Source organism: Colletotrichum costaricense, assembly GCF_030867565.1.
Source record: "Colletotrichum costaricense strain IMI 309622 chromosome Unknown Scaffold_17.1, whole genome shotgun sequence".
Classification (NCBI taxonomy): domain Eukaryota; kingdom Fungi; phylum Ascomycota; class Sordariomycetes; order Glomerellales; family Glomerellaceae; genus Colletotrichum; species Colletotrichum costaricense.
In genome coordinates, this window is record NW_026848246.1 from 519,877 (window position 1) to 538,164 (window position 18,288).

The window sequence follows — 18,288 nt, forward strand, 5'->3', positions numbered from 1 at the left end:
CGTGCTATGCCGACCACCTGGATCTATTGGCTGACTTTAATTAAGATGCCTATGGTACTTACTTCTACTGTCTATCTACATCTTGAATGTTCCAAAATGCATCTTACCGCAAGTCCGTGATAGAGAATTTTTCATCAATTGCTTCTGTGACTGGATGCTCACAAACAGCAAGATGCAGGTGCAGGCAGGTTCGGACTTTCAGCATCGCATCGCTCCTCCCCTCTCTCGCTTTCCACCAGAAAAAAAGTGGTCTCGAAACGTCAACATAAACAGATCCAACGCGCCCCGCCCATCGCCCACGACGCGTCCACTCAGAGCCGTCAAAAGGTGCACTCAGGTTCCCCACCCGTAACCTTGCCGGACCAGCAACAGCCGCACTAAAACAAGGCACTCGGGCCCATGGTACGTACACGTAGGTATCGAAAAAGCTCGGATACTCGATTCTGCCCAATCATGCATCTTTCGATCTCCCAGCCCCACCAGATCCCCTGCCAAAGTCGATGCAGCCAATGGCAGAAGCTCCCCATGAACCCCTCCTCCTTCCTCCCATGAATCCCGTCGCATTCCGTCCAATCTGATCGGCTCTCCGTCCCAAAATCTCCAAAAGACGACTCTTTTCCCACCCCGCACCGATTACGCGACTGCTGATTCGACCTCACATCCTCATATCAAAGTTTCACCGGGCTTTCACATCTCACTCCATCAACAACGTCGTATTTCCCATAGAAGCATCATACCTCGATACTCAAAAAACATGTCTACCCAAGACCCCGGTATCCCCTTGACCCATGCCCCAGACGCCAGAGGCTACAAGCTCATGGAGCTGCCCCCCGACCTAGAAGCCCTGCTCACTGCCGAAGATGCTCCGGTGTAAGTCAACCCACTTCACCCTCCGTCCATCACTCAACCCCCCGGCCGTGCCTCAGTCCACCTTGAGCCTCAACACGACATCTCACTTCACCTCACCTTACTTAAACCACACTTCCCTTCTCCATGTCTCACTTACCTTCATCGTATAACCATTCCCTTATATCCATCCCCTCATCTACAATCCACGTCACCTCTCTCACTCTCTCATCACTCATTTACTGGCTATCTCACTCACTTACTCACTCACTCACTTACTCACTCACTCACTTACTCACTCACTCACTTACTCACTCACTCACTTACTCACTCACTAACACACAACAGCATAACCCTCACCTCAACCCCAACAACAGCCCTCCTAAAAACCCCAGACAAAACCTACAAACTCCTCCAGAAAAACACGTCAAACTCTCTCATCCTCCTCGCCCCTCACTCCACCGCGCCCTCGCCAGATTCCTCGGACGACAGTATCCCCGTCACCGGCCTAGCCGCCATCGCCACCATCCACGAAACCATCGAGCTCGTCGCCCAGACCGAGCCGCAGACGATATCAAATCTCAAAAACACTGGAAGCAAGGGGAAATGGCACGAGAAATTTGGTCGGGGGCGGTGAAAATCCTGGACATACACACACTTACATTTACACGCGCACATCGTATACCTCACTGACCAATTCCTTTACGATTAACACAAGACTGGGTAAACTCTCTGCTTTTTAAGTACCTGGAGCGTGGGATGCTCCATAGTTCACACACCCACGTTTCACATTCCATGTATCTGCTTCACGAAAAAAACCCCCATTTTCATCAACGGGAGACTTCATTGATGGTATCTCAAATAATGTATACCATGCTGGTATGGCACTCGCTTCCACCCTCCCCCTCCCATATGAGTGCCTCGATCAATGCTAGAGTAATGAGATGGAGATACCCTCCAACGCTGTGCTAATTGTCATCCGGTAATCACCCTGATGAAAGCCGCCTGAAAAGTAAACAAAGTAATAGGAAAAGGAAAACGCAAGATAACAAACTCGTATCCTGCCTTCCACGAACCAAACAAAACCACGCTTCCTCGTTCATGTGATGTGGTAATGACCACCCAACAATGCTAACTTCCCATCGCTTCATCGTCGTGTAAAGAAAATTGTGTACGAGCAGAAATAGGAAGAACCCCGGAAGACGGCAATCAGTCCATCTTGATAGGATGATCTCTGCTTCCTCCGGGAATACCATTCGCCCCGCCACGGTAAAAAGCACGGTGAAGAGCAAGCTGTCGTTGAAATTCGTGACCTGCGTCTATAGCCCGTTGGGCTGCTCGACTCACGGGTGCCGGATGCTGAACTTGGGACCCATCTCGATTCGTTTTGCCGGCCACAAACTCTGCAAGTCCGCAATTGGGGTGGGCTAAAAATTGAGCTGCAGTCATTTTGGCGCTGGCCTGTTGCGCGGGCTCTTCAGGTCGTTGCGGTTGCTCCCCGGCCTTCTCATCAATGTTCTGTCTCGCCAGGATGTCGGGAAGCCGCTGTGCATTCTTATCGCAAAACTTGTGCCTCTTCAACTCTCTAGGCTCTCCGTACTCTGGACCCCATCCCTCTTCAAAACCCAAGTAGTTAGGATTATTGAGTCTGGCCTGGCCGGGTGGCGCGATGGCCTGCACTACCTGATTCACAGGCTGAGGAGCGATTATCGGCGGGTGAGGCGCAATCATCGGCACTGCTTGGGCTGCGGGCTGGTAAAGCACGCGAGGCGGGTTAGGATTATGAAACACCGCTGGCCGACCTTGTTGAACCGCTGGCGGCGGTGGTACTGGGAATGGTTGCAAGTAGGGAAATCTGGGATGTTGCGCATTTGGGAAAGCGGCTCCAATGATTGGGCGGTGCTGCTGATCGAGCATCGGGTTGGGATTATGGCCCTGAGGGTATTGAGCCTGTACCGGACCCCTTTGCAACTGCTGATTCGCGACTCCAGCAGCAACATTTGCCGGCGGAACCATCGCATGAGCCTGTGGCTGTGGCATCATCGGCTGAGGTTGAAAAGGCCCGACCGCGTTTGCGGGAGGCATGCCAACAACTCGATTCATCCCGGGTGGGACAATCTGGGCCTGAGGATTTTGCGGTGGAAGCTGTTGTCCGTAGGCAGCTCGCAGTGCTGGGGGGTTCTTGGAGACCGCCGATGCCAGTTTTCCCGAGTTGACTTTGAGAAGGTCTTCCTTTGCCTTCATCGAGGGGTGTCGCTCGAGAATATCTTGACGGGCTTTTGCCTCGGCCTGTTGCACTTCCTCATTGTGGCGTGTGTTGACATCGTCAAACAGGGGACAATTGCCTTTCTGTCCACCTCTTGCCTGGTCGTCAAAGTGGGCGTAGTCGCATGACTTGGAACAAACGTAGCACTGGACGTTCCTACATCCACGCTTTGTACAGGTCATCTTGTTGCACCCTGATTCTTTGACAAACGCCATGCCACCTGGGTTGGATGTCAGTATCATGTGCAATCTAATCAATTGTCTTGGTTCAGTCGCCAAAGAAGCAAGGATACTCACACTTGTTGCACTTGCGGATGAGCGCACTGGACATGGCCTCCTCAATTTGACGCCGAGCACCTTCTGCGCTGTCTCCAGCAGCTTCGTCACATGTTCTGGGTATATGAGTCTCTTCTCTGCAAAGCCGGCAGCTGACCACCTGGCAGTCGGGATTCTCGCACTTGAACTCCTTGTTGATATCGACCGGTGGATACTCTGCGGCATAAGGGCAGAAAGGACAGGTCTCCAGGCCGTCAATGCCAGCCATGCGGAGATTAGCCTCGGATTCGATGCGATCCAGGGCTTGACTAAGTTGGTCATTGATGAACTTGGAGCGTTCTTTGTGAGCGAAACCAGAATCGCATCCATCTATGGACATGCAGGTAATCTCATACTTTGAGAGGCCAACCACTGTTTCAGCGTTGCGGCGTGCACATTCGAGACAGAAGAACTTGAAAGGGTTAGCAAAAGTCTGAAAGAATGGAGCGTCATAAGCTTACATGGTTCCCATTCTCGCAACGGACCATGCGATTGAGAGCGAACTCGCTATAACAGCAGCCACAGTCCGTAAAACTGCCAGTCGCCTTTGCTATCTCAAAGTTGGCAGCTTCTCTGGCAGCCTCGAATCTAGCTGCATCGAGCCTGTTACGGGTAACTATCAGCACTCGCCGGGCGGCCACCAGTTCATCCAAAACTCTCTTTTCTTCGTGAGTCGCCGTTTCGAGAAGTTCAGCCATTTTCTGACCCGCGAATATACGATCCGATGGTGGGGTTGGTCTCTTCTTGAGCGCAAAGCCGTAAGGGAGACCTTCTTGGACACCGTTCTTCAGATCCTCAAGAGCTTTGTCGACGGCAAGGTACGTAGGCAGCAGTTTGCAGGCATTGTCGTAAAAGATCTTCATGACGCACTTCTGGATAACTTGAGGGAAATCATGCTTCAGAATCTCCTCCCTACGTCCAGTGTCAGTCTCATCTGTATAATGAGCATATAGCAACAAGGTAGTGGCCAACTTTGATGGCCTTCACCGTGGAAGCTGGGCTAAGGAAAGGAATGAACTAGACTTACGACCTGGAGATGTAGTGCTTTCTCGTTTCACGCTCTCGGCCAGGGTGAGCATAGAGGCGGAGGATGTTTTCCTTCTCAACATCTTCATCTTCCTCATCATCTTCAGCCGATCCTTCACGCTTCCGCTTAAGACTCTTCTGGCGGCGGGATGCTTTGGGGTACGATCCGCCTTTCTCGGTGGAACCCAAAATGGTGTCGATAGTCTGATCGGCGTTATGGTTGACCTTGGCGGCTGTGTCCTCCAGGTACTGAAGGCATATGTCTGGGAAGACGCTGAGAACTGTAGCCGCACAGGCGCGTTTGTCGTGGTAGACTTGCTCCATTGCTGCGCTAGGAGGCTCTTTCAACCGATGATGTATCACAAGTCCATGGGCGAGAACAGTTTTGACGTGTTGCGCGACCCTTGGCAGAAATCTAGAACTCCTTCGGGCAACAATGTCGTTTGAGGCGCGAGCGATTGGTTGATGTGCCTGGACTCTTCGAAGTCGACTACGCTTTTCATGATCAGCAATCTTTCCACTTTGACACCATTTACTCAGCAAGGCAAACATGATAGGCAAGCTAGAAAAGTAGCGTTGAAATTGGACCAAAAACCAGCCCAACAGGTTCATTGTAGAGAAATGAGTACAGCATAGCCGAATGAACAGGAATCTTGTTGGTAAACGTGAGCTCGCCGATGGAGGCGCATGAAGGGTAATAGAGGGAAGCGAGAAATGAGCCCAACACACTTGCATTGAATATCGGGAGCCACTCACACCTTGCCTGCGAAATTCCTCGGTGCGTCCGCCCATAAAGCTTGTGAATGAGTCCCCGGGAGTGTATGGGAAGGAGTGGGCCAAGTAGGAAGGAAGGTTCAGGGTAAATGAGCAACCAAAGAGGCTATTCGCGAAGAATACCACAAAATGGAAGCGCCACCAAGCCTCGAAATGAGAAGGAGGAGAAAATTGACAACAAAGTGCAGCCTACTTACCTGCGGACAGGAGATGCCACTGCGGACCTTTTCGTCTTGGATTTGCCTCCTTGACGCGAAACGAAGGAGGTGTGATCTAACGGTGATGATCCGACCGAGACTCGATGTTCGGAAGAAAATCGATATTCGCCGTAGGAGGTGAGGTGGTGAAAATATGAGATTGCGCCGAGCAATGGGACGGGAAGTGGGAAGTGGGAGGTAGAAGGGTAAAAGACGGGAGGGTTGAAGGTGAGAGAGAGAGAGGCGGTAGCGGCTCGAGGTGGGTGGTGAGATGCCGTCCTTGACGTCCTTGACGATAGGCAGGTACGGGCAAGACCAGAACCGTCGTGCCTTGCGCCTTCCCGAGGACCCGTTTGGTTCGAAAAGGTGTTTTTTTCCTTCTTCTTTTTCTTTTGCTTACTTCTCTCTCGTCTTTCTTCTATTTGACCCCTCTTCCGTTTTTGCCTTCCAGAGGCGAACGTTCTCGCCAAACACCTTTGTGCATGTGGCTTATGAAAATAAGTAAACAAAATTCACCTCTAGGATGCTCTAATATCGAAGGAAAGAGTAAACCGGAGCCTCGCAGTCGTCCGGCCTTCGCCTTCTCATCTGTCTACTAGAAAGAAAAAAAATCCTCACCGTCGTTCGACAGCCTGGGAATCGCCTGACCCCGTCTGACCGGACGATTTTACCCCTCGCTCCCGGTGCGCTTCGCCTTGCCGCGCTTCTTTCGCTGTCTGTCTCACCTCACCTAATGGTATTTTCTAAATTTTTCCGTTCTAGCCCTGCCGCTGAGTTATAAGGCTTCGATAAAACGGCGACACGCAACTTGGCGCCCACGAAGTCGCGATTCGCATTGTCGGTCAAAGGTGAAAGGGGAGCATGAGGTGACGTTAGGAAAATCATCTGGACCTGACTTAAACCGATCGGTGGATCGTCAGATGGCCCCGGGAAGTTGGACAGCACCCCCGGCCTCTCCTTAGCGCAAATCTTCAGCAGGGGAGGTCCTGGGAGATGGCTCGAACGGGTGCGCATTCCCATGCCGAAGGTGTCATTGGGTGCCTCTTGTCTCACTTACTGTCACTGACATGGCGACCGCTCGTATCAATGAGTACCTTGAGTGGACAGACGGATAGACGACGATGGTCGATGACCATATGCTTCTTGGGATGCGGAAGGTTTCACATTCGTACTATGGTATCTTCTATCAAATACAGACCATTGCCGATTCCTCTTCTGATTTCATGATGTATCAGGCTGTGAATGCAGTTACTTCACACGCTGACACCTTCTCTTCTATTGGATGCAATGTCCACTTCTCACAGTGATCAGGTGCTCTTGACTTGACCGTACATACACTAGCAGAGTCGCAGAATCAAACCCTTCCAGTCGGGCCAGCGCATCTCGGCATACGAGCTGAAGAAGGAATAGTCCTCCATTGGTGGCGATAGCTAATAATGCCCCCATCTATGCATCTTGCGACGAATAAGGATGGTGGCACACCTACTGTGCTACAGCCGCCTGCCAGCTGCCCAGTTTTGTCCACGACTCTCAAATCCCGACGCACAGTGATGAAAATCCTCAAGCGGTTTCCCGTCTTGCATGATCTCCTTCGAGCCTAGATGCAGATGCACTACTCGTAATCATCGTCCGAGGCCACAAAGTCGTCATCGTCGTCCTCATCTTCATCTTCACTCTCAGATACGGGCCTTCGCCGGCGCCTAGATGATCGTCTCGCCACTGCCTTCTTCCTGGGCTTCGGTTTGGCTTTCACTGGTGCAGGAAGAGGCTCGGGTTCGGGTGAGCCTTCCATCTCATCCTCTGCATTTTCCGCGTCTTCCGCGCCATCCGAGCCGTTCCCAGCATGCGGTTTCTGATCATGGCCGTGATCCACTTGCAGGGCGTCATCCATGTCTTCATCTTCGTCGTTCTCATCCACCACTGGGAAGAAGCCAGAGGTGAACCTCTTGGGTTGTTCAACCTCTTCTTCGTCGTGCCCTTCGGGGAAGAAGCCGCCTGCCATCTCTTCTTCTCTCATCTGCATAGCTTCGGCGTCCACCTGGTTCTTGTCTCCTTCTTCTTCGGCGTGAGCATCTTTGGCAGCCTTGGCCGCCCCGTGTTTCTGGAAAACAGGAACACTGTCGTCGACATGACCATAGTCCTGGCGAATACGCTCCACGATCCTGAGACCTTTCAAGAACTTGCTCCACATACTCAGCGCTGCTTTGCGGCGCTTCTCGTCCTCTTTGCGCGCTCTCTCTGCCTCGTCCTTGCGAATTTCTTCCATAACCTGGTCGTGATACTCCTCGGCTATGACAACACCTTGAATGACTGGGACGGCCATTCGATTGCCAAAATCAAAGCCCACAACGGCTTCGGCGTAGTCGATCCCGAGCCTCTTACAGACCTTGACGGCTCCTCGGAACGGGACGTGTGCGGCGCCTTCGGGACACATGTGCTCGGCAAAGAGATCGATGTTACTGGGAGGTGTTAGCATTTGAATCCATTCAATGAGCACGCAGAAATACCCGTAATTGTTCTTCGGGATGACTCCATCTTTTATAGGCGGCGGAATAATCCAGTCCGTTTGCTCAAAGCTGTACAATCCTTGAAGAACCTTTTCGCCGCTCGCAGCCTCGGCCTCGGCGATCTCTCGTCTCCTGTTGGTCGTAGCCGCGCGATATGGCACCCTCTTCAGGGGCATCTCGCCAGATTTGGGTGCCCTGCCTTGCTTGTGCCATGTCTCTGCGCTCTTGACGTTGACCACGTCCTTCCTCGAGTAGACCGGTTCTGGAGAGAATTCTCCGCCCTTCCCCTTGTGGAGGAAAGTCTTGACTGGCTTTGCTGCAGGTAGCAGGGCCTCCTCGCGCTTCATGTGACGCTCGAGACAGAACTCTTTAGACTGCTTGTAGTACGCCATAGTTTCGCTACCTTCCTTGACCTCTTTCTTCTCCGGTTGGGCGGGTTTAAGATCTGTCGAGTCCTCAACGTCGTCCTCCTCGGTGAGCGGATGCTTTTGACTGCCCTTGACATAGCCCTTCGTAGCTGACTTGAACCAGTCGAATTGGTCGTATCGTTTTACCTTCCCGTGCCTGTTGTAAATCGGTACCTTTTCCAGTGGCATTCTCGCCCCTTTTGTACGACCTGGCCACAGTTGCTTTCGCAAATAACGAACCGTTACGTCCTTGGCTGTGCCATCCGGAGAGAATCCAACAACATATGCCATGACTTGTTTCGCTTTCTCTGCCTTTCCTCCACGCGGCTCCAGAGACTCTACCAGTTCTCGATTAGTACCGACAATGTTCTTGACGATTGGATCCGCTGGCAGATATTTCTTCGTCACCGGCGAAAGCACTTCCGTCCAATAATGTGGAAATTCCAAGTCCTTGTCAAACTTTTTCGACCTCGGGGCTGACTTTCGTGGGGTCACTGCCAACTCTACGACCGACGCGTCATCGCTATCCGGATGCTCCAAGCCAAGCTCATCATCCGAGTCATCTATCTCAATGACGGCGTTCTTGCTACTGGCTTGTCTCGCTCCAATTTTTCGTCCAGAGGTTGTTTTTGGTGCCTGCTTCGATGTCTTCTTCACCGGAATATTCTTAGTCGTCGTCTTCGCCCCCCTTTTCGCTTTACCGCGTGTGCCATCTGCTGCCTCACTCGCTTCGTCACTGCTTTTTGGTGCCGAAGTTGCAGTCTGTTCCGTCTCAGGATCTGCCTCCTCCAACTTCGTCCAGCCGAAGCCAACTGGCTGGAGATTCGCGACCATCCGTGCCTGCAACCCCAAGGCCCTTAAAAGCGCGGTGAAAAGTTGCGATCCCACATCTCGGCTTCCTGTGCAGTCCTGAGCGCATTTTCGAAAACCTTCAAGTCCATTAATCCGCTCTCCAAACTTTTCGTCATCTTTCCCTTCCTTCTCCCAGGCTTTTCGTAACCGACCAAGTCGTTCAGGCGGCATGTATCCCCACTTTCGGATCCCGGGTGCCGTGACGCGGAAGCGTTGTCTCCACCACGCCGCGAGAGCCCTCATAAGTCTGAACAGTGGATCGCCGTGGCTCATGTCGACAGCACCTGCCTCCAGCCTTTCAGCGGCAGCGCCCCAATCCCGAGAGTCGTCGTTTTCGGTCTTCTTTCCTTTGGCCTTTCCTCTGGTCTTCTTCGCTGGTTTGGCCACCTTCGTCGGTGTCTGCTTTGGCTTGGTGACTAAACCGCTGGTCCTTCTCCATCGCTCTACTTCTTCCCACAAACGAGGCGGAACATGAGACATCATGATCGCCTGGACTTCCTGGTCGGATATCCATGAGTTCCTAATGGCATTGTGCCACAGAAGGTACTGGACGTGAATGCAGTGCGTCAAATTGCGAACTTTCTTTTCACGCTTCGTAGGTCCCTTCTTATCGCCGTAGGGATCAGTCATCGCGGTACCAAGCCCGGCGTCAAGGGTGAGCTGCAGGTCTTTAGAAGTAGTCGGCGCTACTGCCAAGGTGGCTCTCGGGGCAGGAACATCCTCAAACTCGATGTCGTCGTTATCGTCATCTTCAGACACTTCCTCCACCTTGTGACCGTTTGCAAGAGGCACATCCTCGAAATCGCCGTCAGATAAATCGCTCAAGGAACTGGTCTCGTCACTGTCGCTGATGGTATCAAGCGCAGCGCGGCCGACCTTGGATGACTCAGACGTGGTGGTAGCATCTAAATCGTCGTACAACGTCGGCTTTCTGCGGCCGGAGCTGGCGGGAGTCTTTCCTTGCCCTTTCGCTACCTGTTGGCGTTTTGGGGTCTGCTTGACCGGCGACTCCTCGCGCAACCGCTTTCGCGGTACATAAGGAGGCATTATGTCGCGTTGGTGTCAGGAAAGAAACATGGTCGTAGTTCGGAAGCGCAAGCTCTGAGAAGCTTTGCAGGGGAGATGCGACAGGACCGTTAACAACGTCATTGATTCGCGAGAAACGCGCAGGTACGTGACCCACTTTAGGGGTCCGGGGACCCGCTAGATCGGATCCGATTAAATACTGGGTCACATCCGGGGATCGCCTGGGTCGCCCCTCCATTAGCTCCGGCTCTTCGCCGTTATTTCCATGTCTCTCAAGGAGAGCAGTTTGGATGACCAATATCCACAGAGACGTTTGACTTCCCTCGGCATACTGCGGAAGCTTTATTGACTTTGTGATCCAGCATGCCAAACTAGCTCACATCATAGTAAAATTGCGACTTTGGTTAGTGAGCCGTGGCCCATTATGGATCTTACCCTTTCAGGCTGCAAGTGGCCACGCACACGCTGTACTTGGCGCCAACTCCCAGCGGTTGCCCCGCTGACAGCGACCCGTGGATTGAGTCAACTTAACTGAGCGAAACCCGCCAACTGGCGCCTTCCAGACCCTTCCGCCGCTATTTCTCATCAACCCGACATCGCCATCTCCGAAACTGCCACTCTCAGCCTCGTGCCACCCACTGCGCCCACCTTGAGGTCTACGCAAGCTCAACAAATCTCCGAAGACTGTTCAATATTATAGATAAATAGACAAAGAAGCCAAAAACGTCATCGCAATGGCATCCTCATCCACCCCCGAAGAGACGAGCTACGTCAAGATGGACGAATCCAAAGACGGCTTCGACGAGACCCTCGTCGGCAAACACTGCGAATACGAATACTGTAACCAGCTCGACTTCCTCCCCTTCTTCTGCCAAAGCTGCAAACACACATTTTGCCTCGACCACCGGTCCGAAACTACACACAAGTGCGCCAACGCCGGCGCCTGGGCCGAACGCCGGCGAAAGGCGGAGCTTGCGAAACCCTCCTACGGCCAAGGCCGCCAACTGCGCGATACAGTCACCCAGAAGCCCTGCGCATCACCGACCTGCAAGACCACCATCGGCACCTCGCTAGTGACTGGCGTCCACTGCCCGGGCTGCAATCGCGACTACTGCCTCAAGCACCGCCTGAAAGAGGACCACGACTGCAAGAACCTCGTTCCGCTAGGCGCGCGGCCGGGGTCGCAGATCGACGTTGCGGCGAGGACGAAGAGCGCATTCGACAAGTTAAAGGCTTGGGGATCTGCAAAGAAGGAACAAGCTGGCAGGGCCCTCCCGAAACCGAAACCCACATCCGCATCTGCGCGCCTGATCGCTGTGAACAATCTTAAGAAGACGGCAAAGGGCGACGATAAGCTCGCGCAAGAGAAGAGAGTCTACCTATACGTCGAAGCAGAAGCCGCAACCGCAAAAGCAAAGTTCCCCAAGGGAGAGTTCTTCTTCTCCAAGGACTGGGTGGTGGGAAGGGTGCTGGACGAAGCCGCGAAACGGTTACAGGTGGAGAACCTCAACAACCGATCATCGAATGAGCAAGACAAACTACGGGTGTTTCACGTGGAGGGAGGACGGCTTCTAGAGTTTAACGAAAAGGTTGGAGCTTCGCTTGTCAGCGGCAATACTGTCGTACTGCTCCGCGGTGTTGGGCCGCCGCCTGATCTCATGGAGGTTTAGCGAATGATGATGACTTGATGAATATGTTCATAGTGGCATTTTCCGTATATACCCTCAATTACACACCACACGCCGCCAAATCAAGGGCCGTGCCAATCGCTTCCCTTTATGCCATGTTCCGTGAATTGGAGATTTCCTTCATGCGCCGAGCCAAATCCGATTGAGTTGTGATCCAAATCATCCTTAAACGCCACGCCTACAGTTCCTTTTCCTTTGGTCTCTTCGCCAATAGGTCTTCACGACCGGTGGCTGGTGCGTTGCCAACGAACTCCTTACCACCGTACGACTCGAAGCCCTTGTGGAAGATCCACTCCACGGCGTTCTCGACCGGCTCGTCGAAAAGGCTAGGCAAGAAGGGTACGACAGCGAGGCCGAGACCAATGGGGCCCCAGGTCCTTATCTTCGGGTTCTTTGCGTTCTTGAGAGCTCGGCCAGAATACCTCACGACGCTGTGGATGGTGAAAGCCGGAAGACCCATGCTGGCAATGCTCTGGAAGATACCTCGCTGGATCATGACTGTCCTGTAATCGTCCAGCGGCGCGACCTTGCCACCCGGAACCACTTCGCTGGGGTGCGTCGCATCTGACACGGCATCCGGCAGTCCCGTGATCTTTGCTTGCCGTGCCGTAAGCTGGAGGTGCGGGTTGAGGACGCGCTGGTTAGCCCAGTACGCCTTGTAGCCTTCGTAACTGACATCGCCGAGGATGTAGAGCCACGAGATTCCGTAGGCGGTGCGGACGAGACCGGGATGCGCGACGGGCCGGAAGGATTCGCCAATATCAGAGGTGTAGGCGACGTATCGATGGGCGGACATCATGATGGTGCGGATTCGTGTCACGTAGGCGGCATAACGGACGTTGGATTCGGTGGACTCGGGCGCACTGTCGCAAGTCAACTCAGCACTCTAGTTCAGTCGCAACGGTCGGCACTCACTACCCGTCCACCAGCTCGTCGAAGAAGTTATCCTCTCTGTCTGACTTGTCAACTATTTTTTGCAGCGCCGCTGGCAGCTTCTCACGTGCCGGCAGCTTGTTGGGGTCGAACGTCTTGGCGCCATCTTCCTTTGGCGACTCTTTCGGTTGTTCCGGTGTCTTGTCCTGGCTTCTTCCCCACATGTTGTGTGCTTTTGGTGTTGATGTACGGATTACTTCGTCTGAATCTGAACTATTACCACCCGGGTTCGCTTTTCGGAGGCTGGCAGCTTTATGTGTGCATGGATGGCGGCAGTGCTGGGGGAGGGGAGCCTAAAGGGTAATGTAGTCGCCCTGCGCCAGCGCGCGCCGGAAACGCCCGCGGCATGAATCTTCTGATGTCGGTTGTGACGTCGGCTGCTGCTTGGTTAAGAAAGGTGCATCGGGAGCTTCAGCCACCGAGTGCACTTGCATAAACTTATCCGTCTGTGGCGCAGCAGCGATACGGAGGTACATGTCGGTGGCTGGAAATCCCCGCTCTCCCGATACTGGCCAGAGGCTCAGAGCCGAAATTGAGGGCCTGACAATCCAGGCATTAGATTCTCCAGCTTCCGAACGAATTTCGAGCTCCGAGTATCGACATCCACGACGAATCTCATCCATCTCCAATTGCCTCCACCCCATCGAACCAATTCACCCCCGAAGGCTCGCAAACCCCCTAATACCGACAAAATGGTTCAGATGTACACTATCGCCGGCCGCCAGATTGGCTCCCACTACGTATGTCGCTATCCCGAGCGCGCCTCTCTGCCTCCGCTGCTCCCTGCAACTCCCGAACCCGGCCCCCGAGCATCATCCCAAGGCTAACCTCTCTTTCCGCGCAGCTGGCCATGGGCGTCCTCGCGACCCTCTTCGGCGGCGCTTCCTACGGCCTCAGCGGCAGCAAGCCCAAGGCTACTGCCACTCCCCCCATCAACGCATCTAGCTCCGACGAGGCCGACTTCATCAAGTGCGTCATTTCCCCCTGGACGGACAGGAATCCCTTCCCCATTTGCTGACGAGGAGACGTAACAGGAAGTTCTTGGACAGCGCGGACAAGGACGAGAAGGCGAAACACTAGACGGGCGATATTCCGGGCGAAGTCAATGGTCTCTTTGCGACCTAGTGTATTCATAGAGGGCTTGGTTGATGGGAATGAAGACATTTTCTGACCAGCAAAAACGCGACGACGACATGTACCGCGAGGGTGACTCGGAAGTCGATATCAGTACGCAACTTTTCACGATCTTTATCCAGCAACAATTGGTCTGGACGCAAGACGGATGATCCAATTGATAGGAGGGATTACCAGGGGACCAATCTGAACTCGTCGTCTTCAAACTCCCAAAACGTTCCCGAGGCAATGACGCCCTTTTCTGACTCTAATAATCGTACAAAGACTTCAGCTCCATCCACCGGTTCTTTGGTGCCGCGAAACCCGTTGAAAGCCGTCTTGCAGTGCCCGGGGCTAGTTGCCCAGAAGACGACTTTGTCATCGGACGACCTTCGTTCTTCGGCCAGGTGGAATTGCAGGGTCAGCATGTTCAACGCAGCTTTTGCCATGCAATAGTTGATGGAGGCTGCTGGCGGAAGCTGTGTGTTGTGTGAGACAAGTCTGCTACCGAAAGTGCGGAAAGTGATGTGTGCTTACCTCCCCATTTGCTGTTCTTGTCATGCTGCCTCGAGCACTCGAGGTCATGATGACGCGAGGATATTCGGATTTGCGAAGAAGCGGGAGGAATGCTTGAGTGACTATGAGATTCGAAGTGACACAGTTTGCAAGCACAGAGTTGGTCGCGGACCGGACATCGTGGAGGTTAAGTGATTCCGAGACGGTGACTCTGGCGGCGTTGTTGATCAGGACTACCATCATTAGCTGCCCGGATTCGCAATGAGAAGATAGGTAGTAACTCACCATCTAGTTTACCATACTTCTCTTCAACGATGGTGGCAGCGGCGATAATGCTTCCGTCATCCTCAATGTCGAATGGGAGTACGTCTAAAGCTTCTTTGATACCAATGTCTCTCAATTTGCGAATCGCTTTTTCGCCAGACTCCTGTGTGCGACATCCGACGAGGATGGTGAAGTTGCTAAGTCGACCGGCGATCGCCTGAACAATACCAAACCCGATTCCTCTGTTCGCGCCAGTGACAAGAATGATAGCCATGGTAACTGTACTGAAATACAAAATGCTTGGCACCAGAAACCTCCCAATAGACTCTACAATCGCTTTTATATCATCACGCCGCGCTTTATGGCGAAGCTCGCTGCGAGTCGATCACCGGACTTAGTAAGTCGTATGGCCATAAACCCGATGTTGGCGCCGGGATGGCGGAGCATGCTACTGTGTAAGCCCGATACGGCGCCAGTAAACTCTACCCACATCGTCCGAGCCCGTTTCGGCCCCAGTCACGGCAATGCCCCGTGCCGGAGCTCATGGCAGGCCGATCCATCATTAGACGCGGGGACTGATCCGAACCTTTTGCGGTTTATATCTCAGCTGAAAGTAACGGAATTCTACTACTAAGAGAGGGAAGGCAAATTGTAGGGATTTTCAGGTGTTTGCTGCAAACGTGCTTCCCGGTTCAACTGGGGCCGTAGGGGTTAGTAATTTAGCTCAGCCAAGTAGTGTCAATGATAACTAACTCACCTGAAACAACATCCAAGAGAATATGTGTGCAAACAGAGCATCTTCATCATGACAACCATTGAAGAGAAGAATATCAAGTCTGTTGCGACTCCACTCGAGGTAAGACTATCCTTTACGGCTCGTAATGAGAGTCAACGATCTACACAGATCTACATACTCACTGCCGAGTAGATAGGCGATCGTCTCAGTCCGACGCCAGCATCACGCCCCAGCTCAAATAAGGTGAGAACCTCATATTGCGTTAGAATCTTTCCTGAGTTGCTAAAGAGATATTTTGCAGGCGGGCATCTCAATCATCCAATACGACCCCGCTCTTACGTCCATAATCGGCCCAAGCCCAACTCACGCCCTCCTCCTATCCTCCCTAGACGCCTCAGCCAACGCCTTTTTCCACCGCGGATGCGTATACATCCCCTCCCGAAGAGAGCTATGGACGACCTCCGCCCCACTCGCAGCAACTGACCCTACGCGGCCCCCCACGATCCTCATGTCAAAGGTCAACGTCGAGCCCAGCAAAACCAACGACATGCTCGCCGTAAAATGGGCCAAGATGCGCCCGCCTCCAACCATGCCCATGCCGGCGGGCGGCTGCTTAGTCGGAGAAGACGTCGCCGTGTGGTGTTCCCAAGGAAACATGGCCTCGCAGACGGGCGGCGTGCTCACGATGCAGGCGGGTAGGCACCCGCAGCGCGTGGCGTCCGGCTACTACGGCCACGACTTCAACTCCCCGCACAGCGCGGCCGTCTCGCCGCTGGATAACGGCATCTGGTTCACGGACCCGTGCTGCGGGCACGAGCAGGACTTTAGGGCGCGTCCTCAGCTGCCGCCGCAGGTGTATCGGTGCGAGCCGAAGACGGGTGAGGTGAGGGCCATGGCGGATGGGTTTAAGCGGCCGACGGGGATTGCGATTGACGAGGAGTTTGAGACGGTGTATGTTGCGGATGCTGGTGGTGTGCGTGTTGATGGGAGTCTTGACTTGACTGAGTGAGTTCTTTGTTTCCTTGTTTCCTCGTCTTATTCCCCTTCAGCTCTGACTAAGGTATTTTAGACCGCGGAGTATCTACGCTTTTGATATTGTGAAGCGAAGTGGTTCCGTCTTCCTGGCGAATAGGCGGCTGTTCGCCCTGGCTAGGAGAGGTGCTCCCATGCACCTCATGTGCGAGAATGGCAATGTGTGGGCGGCCTGTAGCGACGGCATTGAGATTTGGAGTAATGGCGGTTCATTACTTGGCGCAATTCTGGTTCCAGGCAAGTTTGACCGCTCTGAATCTGAGATTTCAATCTGTATGCTCCTAAGGATGCTAACATGGCCTCTCTGGTAGGTGGTGTCATGAGCTTCTGTCGCGGGCCAGATGACACGGTATTTATCTGTGCCGAACAGAGGTTGTGGAGGCTCCAGCTTTCTGGTGATCATTCAGTTGCTAGCCCAGAGTTGCTTTGAGCTACAGTGATATACATATGAAGACTGACATGAGGGTATGGCTATCAAAAGTCTTCCTGATAACCACGCTTGCTTTCAATGGGGTGAGGAAGTTGTCGAAAGCATGGGTGTACAGTGGGCCTAGAAAGTAAGGTGGAATCCATGTAGCATCGTAAGGCAATTCTTTGCTCGGCCCGTAGTGTCTTCAAATCGAAAAACGAGGCAGTTGGCTGCAAGATAGTAGGCTGGGAGATGGGGAAGATCCTGAATGTCCACGACTGCCTTTGGAAGTCGATGTGACCGCAGCGAAACCTCAACCTAAACCAAGCACCATAATATTCCTCGGTTCTCGGGAGTATTCAAAACTAGACGTATTGAACCTGCTCACGCTGCTTCTTGAGTAATACAGCCATATGGGAGCTGGTAGTTTACACACACGTGGGAGCCTGCCAGCACGACTGATCTCTTCTTCTCATCGTTGTACGTTTACCCTTGAACAGACGCACCATGTTATGAATAAAATAGGATTTGAGCTGCCTGCAAGACAATAAAAAAGGTAACAGCTGATTTGTGCTTCCTGGGCACGCTTCAAAAAAAAAAAATGATATTCACACGGTGGCACAATCGAGTCGTTGTGAGGGACTAAATCTCAGCTCTATCCCGAGGTTTTCTTCACACAAGATCGCAGTGTATTAGACGGCTTAAAGATTTCTCACTTTGACGACACAAGCCAGTTTTAGCGTTTCACGTGGCGGGCGTCCTTGTGTAAAGGGCTCGCTGTAGACGGTCAGCATAGCTAAATTGGGAGATATTGAAGACTGAAATCGATTATATAAGTATGTCCTTAGTAACTATGTAAAAGTCAGGGGAGGCAGTTGTCACGTCATAGAACAATATCAATCTCCTTTCTATCATGAAATATTTTCTTGTCGCAATCAACTACATACCTCTCTTCATGTAGGTACTATCCAATAGAGAGTATATGCTTACCCTGTTTGAACGTATCGTATCGTATCGTATCCCAGCTCCTAGCCCAATGACCCAAAGGGTATGGAGGCTCATGCTGTAAACCTCGAGAAACTTCAACAAGTGCGGGAGTCGTCGGTGGCGTAGTTGTTTGCGTCAGTGTTACGAATAATAGACGCACGAGGAGCAAACCCATAACCAATATCATGGACTTTCTGTTCCAGAACAAGCACATACGACCACACCCATCGGAAAATTCGGGATCCCGTCCGCTCTCCCATAGACAAGCCGATGAGGGCCAGATCAGTAGTTGAGTCGGTGACGATCAGCGAATACCTGGTGTTGTATGTTTTTGATTTTTTTCGTTTTCATTGCCAAATCTGATGGTGGGCGACGGTTATAAAAAGACCACTGTG

The 18,288-nt window shown here is 52.8% G+C and overlaps 10 protein-coding genes across 10 annotated transcripts; 4 read left to right on the forward strand and 6 right to left on the reverse strand.

The window, feature by feature from the left end:
• Positions 1–754: 754 nt before the first annotated feature.
• CCOS01_13363 (uncharacterized protein) lies at positions 755–1,483 on the forward strand (the record flags this gene model as incomplete). Its single annotated transcript, XM_060461509.1, has 2 exons — positions 755–870; positions 1,195–1,483. The coding sequence occupies 2 exons, from the start codon at positions 755–757 to the stop codon at positions 1,481–1,483; spliced, it is 405 nt and encodes a 134-aa protein (XP_060307937.1).
• Positions 1,484–2,055: 572 nt separating this feature from the next.
• Positions 2,056–4,776, reverse strand: CCOS01_13364 (ubiquitin-conjugating enzyme; the record flags this gene model as incomplete). The annotated part of the gene is made up of 4 exons (XM_060461510.1): positions 2,056–3,332; positions 3,409–3,838; positions 3,888–4,338; positions 4,454–4,776. The coding sequence occupies 4 exons, from the start codon at positions 4,774–4,776 to the stop codon at positions 2,056–2,058; spliced, it is 2,481 nt and encodes an 826-aa protein (XP_060307938.1).
• A 2,259-nt stretch (positions 4,777–7,035) lies between these two features.
• CCOS01_13365 (Rad4 transglutaminase-like domain-containing protein) lies at positions 7,036–10,236 on the reverse strand (the record flags this gene model as incomplete). The annotated part of the gene is made up of 1 exon (XM_060461511.1): positions 7,036–10,236. One exon carries the CDS (start codon positions 10,234–10,236, stop codon positions 7,036–7,038), a length of 3,201 nt encoding a protein of 1,066 aa, XP_060307939.1.
• A 713-nt stretch (positions 10,237–10,949) lies between these two features.
• Positions 10,950–11,885, forward strand: CCOS01_13366 (AN1-like Zinc finger; the record flags this gene model as incomplete). The annotated part of the gene is made up of 1 exon (XM_060461512.1): positions 10,950–11,885. One exon carries the CDS (start codon positions 10,950–10,952, stop codon positions 11,883–11,885), a length of 936 nt encoding a protein of 311 aa, XP_060307940.1.
• A 196-nt stretch (positions 11,886–12,081) lies between these two features.
• Positions 12,082–13,000, reverse strand: CCOS01_13367 (uncharacterized protein; the record flags this gene model as incomplete). Its single annotated transcript, XM_060461513.1, has 2 exons — positions 12,082–12,766; positions 12,819–13,000. The coding sequence occupies 2 exons, from the start codon at positions 12,998–13,000 to the stop codon at positions 12,082–12,084; spliced, it is 867 nt and encodes a 288-aa protein (XP_060307941.1).
• Positions 13,001–13,129: 129 nt separating this feature from the next.
• CCOS01_13368 (uncharacterized protein) lies at positions 13,130–13,480 on the reverse strand (the record flags this gene model as incomplete). The annotated part of the gene is made up of 1 exon (XM_060461514.1): positions 13,130–13,480. One exon carries the CDS (start codon positions 13,478–13,480, stop codon positions 13,130–13,132), a length of 351 nt encoding a protein of 116 aa, XP_060307942.1.
• Positions 13,481–13,528: 48 nt separating this feature from the next.
• CCOS01_13369 (uncharacterized protein) lies at positions 13,529–13,916 on the forward strand (the record flags this gene model as incomplete). Its single annotated transcript, XM_060461515.1, has 3 exons — positions 13,529–13,576; positions 13,681–13,805; positions 13,871–13,916. The coding sequence occupies 3 exons, from the start codon at positions 13,529–13,531 to the stop codon at positions 13,914–13,916; spliced, it is 219 nt and encodes a 72-aa protein (XP_060307943.1).
• A 224-nt stretch (positions 13,917–14,140) lies between these two features.
• CCOS01_13370 (uncharacterized protein) lies at positions 14,141–15,003 on the reverse strand (the record flags this gene model as incomplete). The annotated part of the gene is made up of 3 exons (XM_060461516.1): positions 14,141–14,428; positions 14,487–14,698; positions 14,751–15,003. The coding sequence occupies 3 exons, from the start codon at positions 15,001–15,003 to the stop codon at positions 14,141–14,143; spliced, it is 753 nt and encodes a 250-aa protein (XP_060307944.1).
• A 531-nt stretch (positions 15,004–15,534) lies between these two features.
• CCOS01_13371 (uncharacterized protein) lies at positions 15,535–16,927 on the forward strand (the record flags this gene model as incomplete). The annotated part of the gene is made up of 5 exons (XM_060461517.1): positions 15,535–15,585; positions 15,658–15,708; positions 15,767–16,470; positions 16,535–16,770; positions 16,809–16,927. The coding sequence occupies 5 exons, from the start codon at positions 15,535–15,537 to the stop codon at positions 16,925–16,927; spliced, it is 1,161 nt and encodes a 386-aa protein (XP_060307945.1).
• Positions 16,928–17,650: 723 nt separating this feature from the next.
• Positions 17,651–18,107, reverse strand: CCOS01_13372 (uncharacterized protein; the record flags this gene model as incomplete). The annotated part of the gene is made up of 2 exons (XM_060461518.1): positions 17,651–17,685; positions 17,897–18,107. The coding sequence occupies 2 exons, from the start codon at positions 18,105–18,107 to the stop codon at positions 17,651–17,653; spliced, it is 246 nt and encodes an 81-aa protein (XP_060307946.1).
• Between the last annotated feature and the right edge of the window lie 181 nt (positions 18,108–18,288).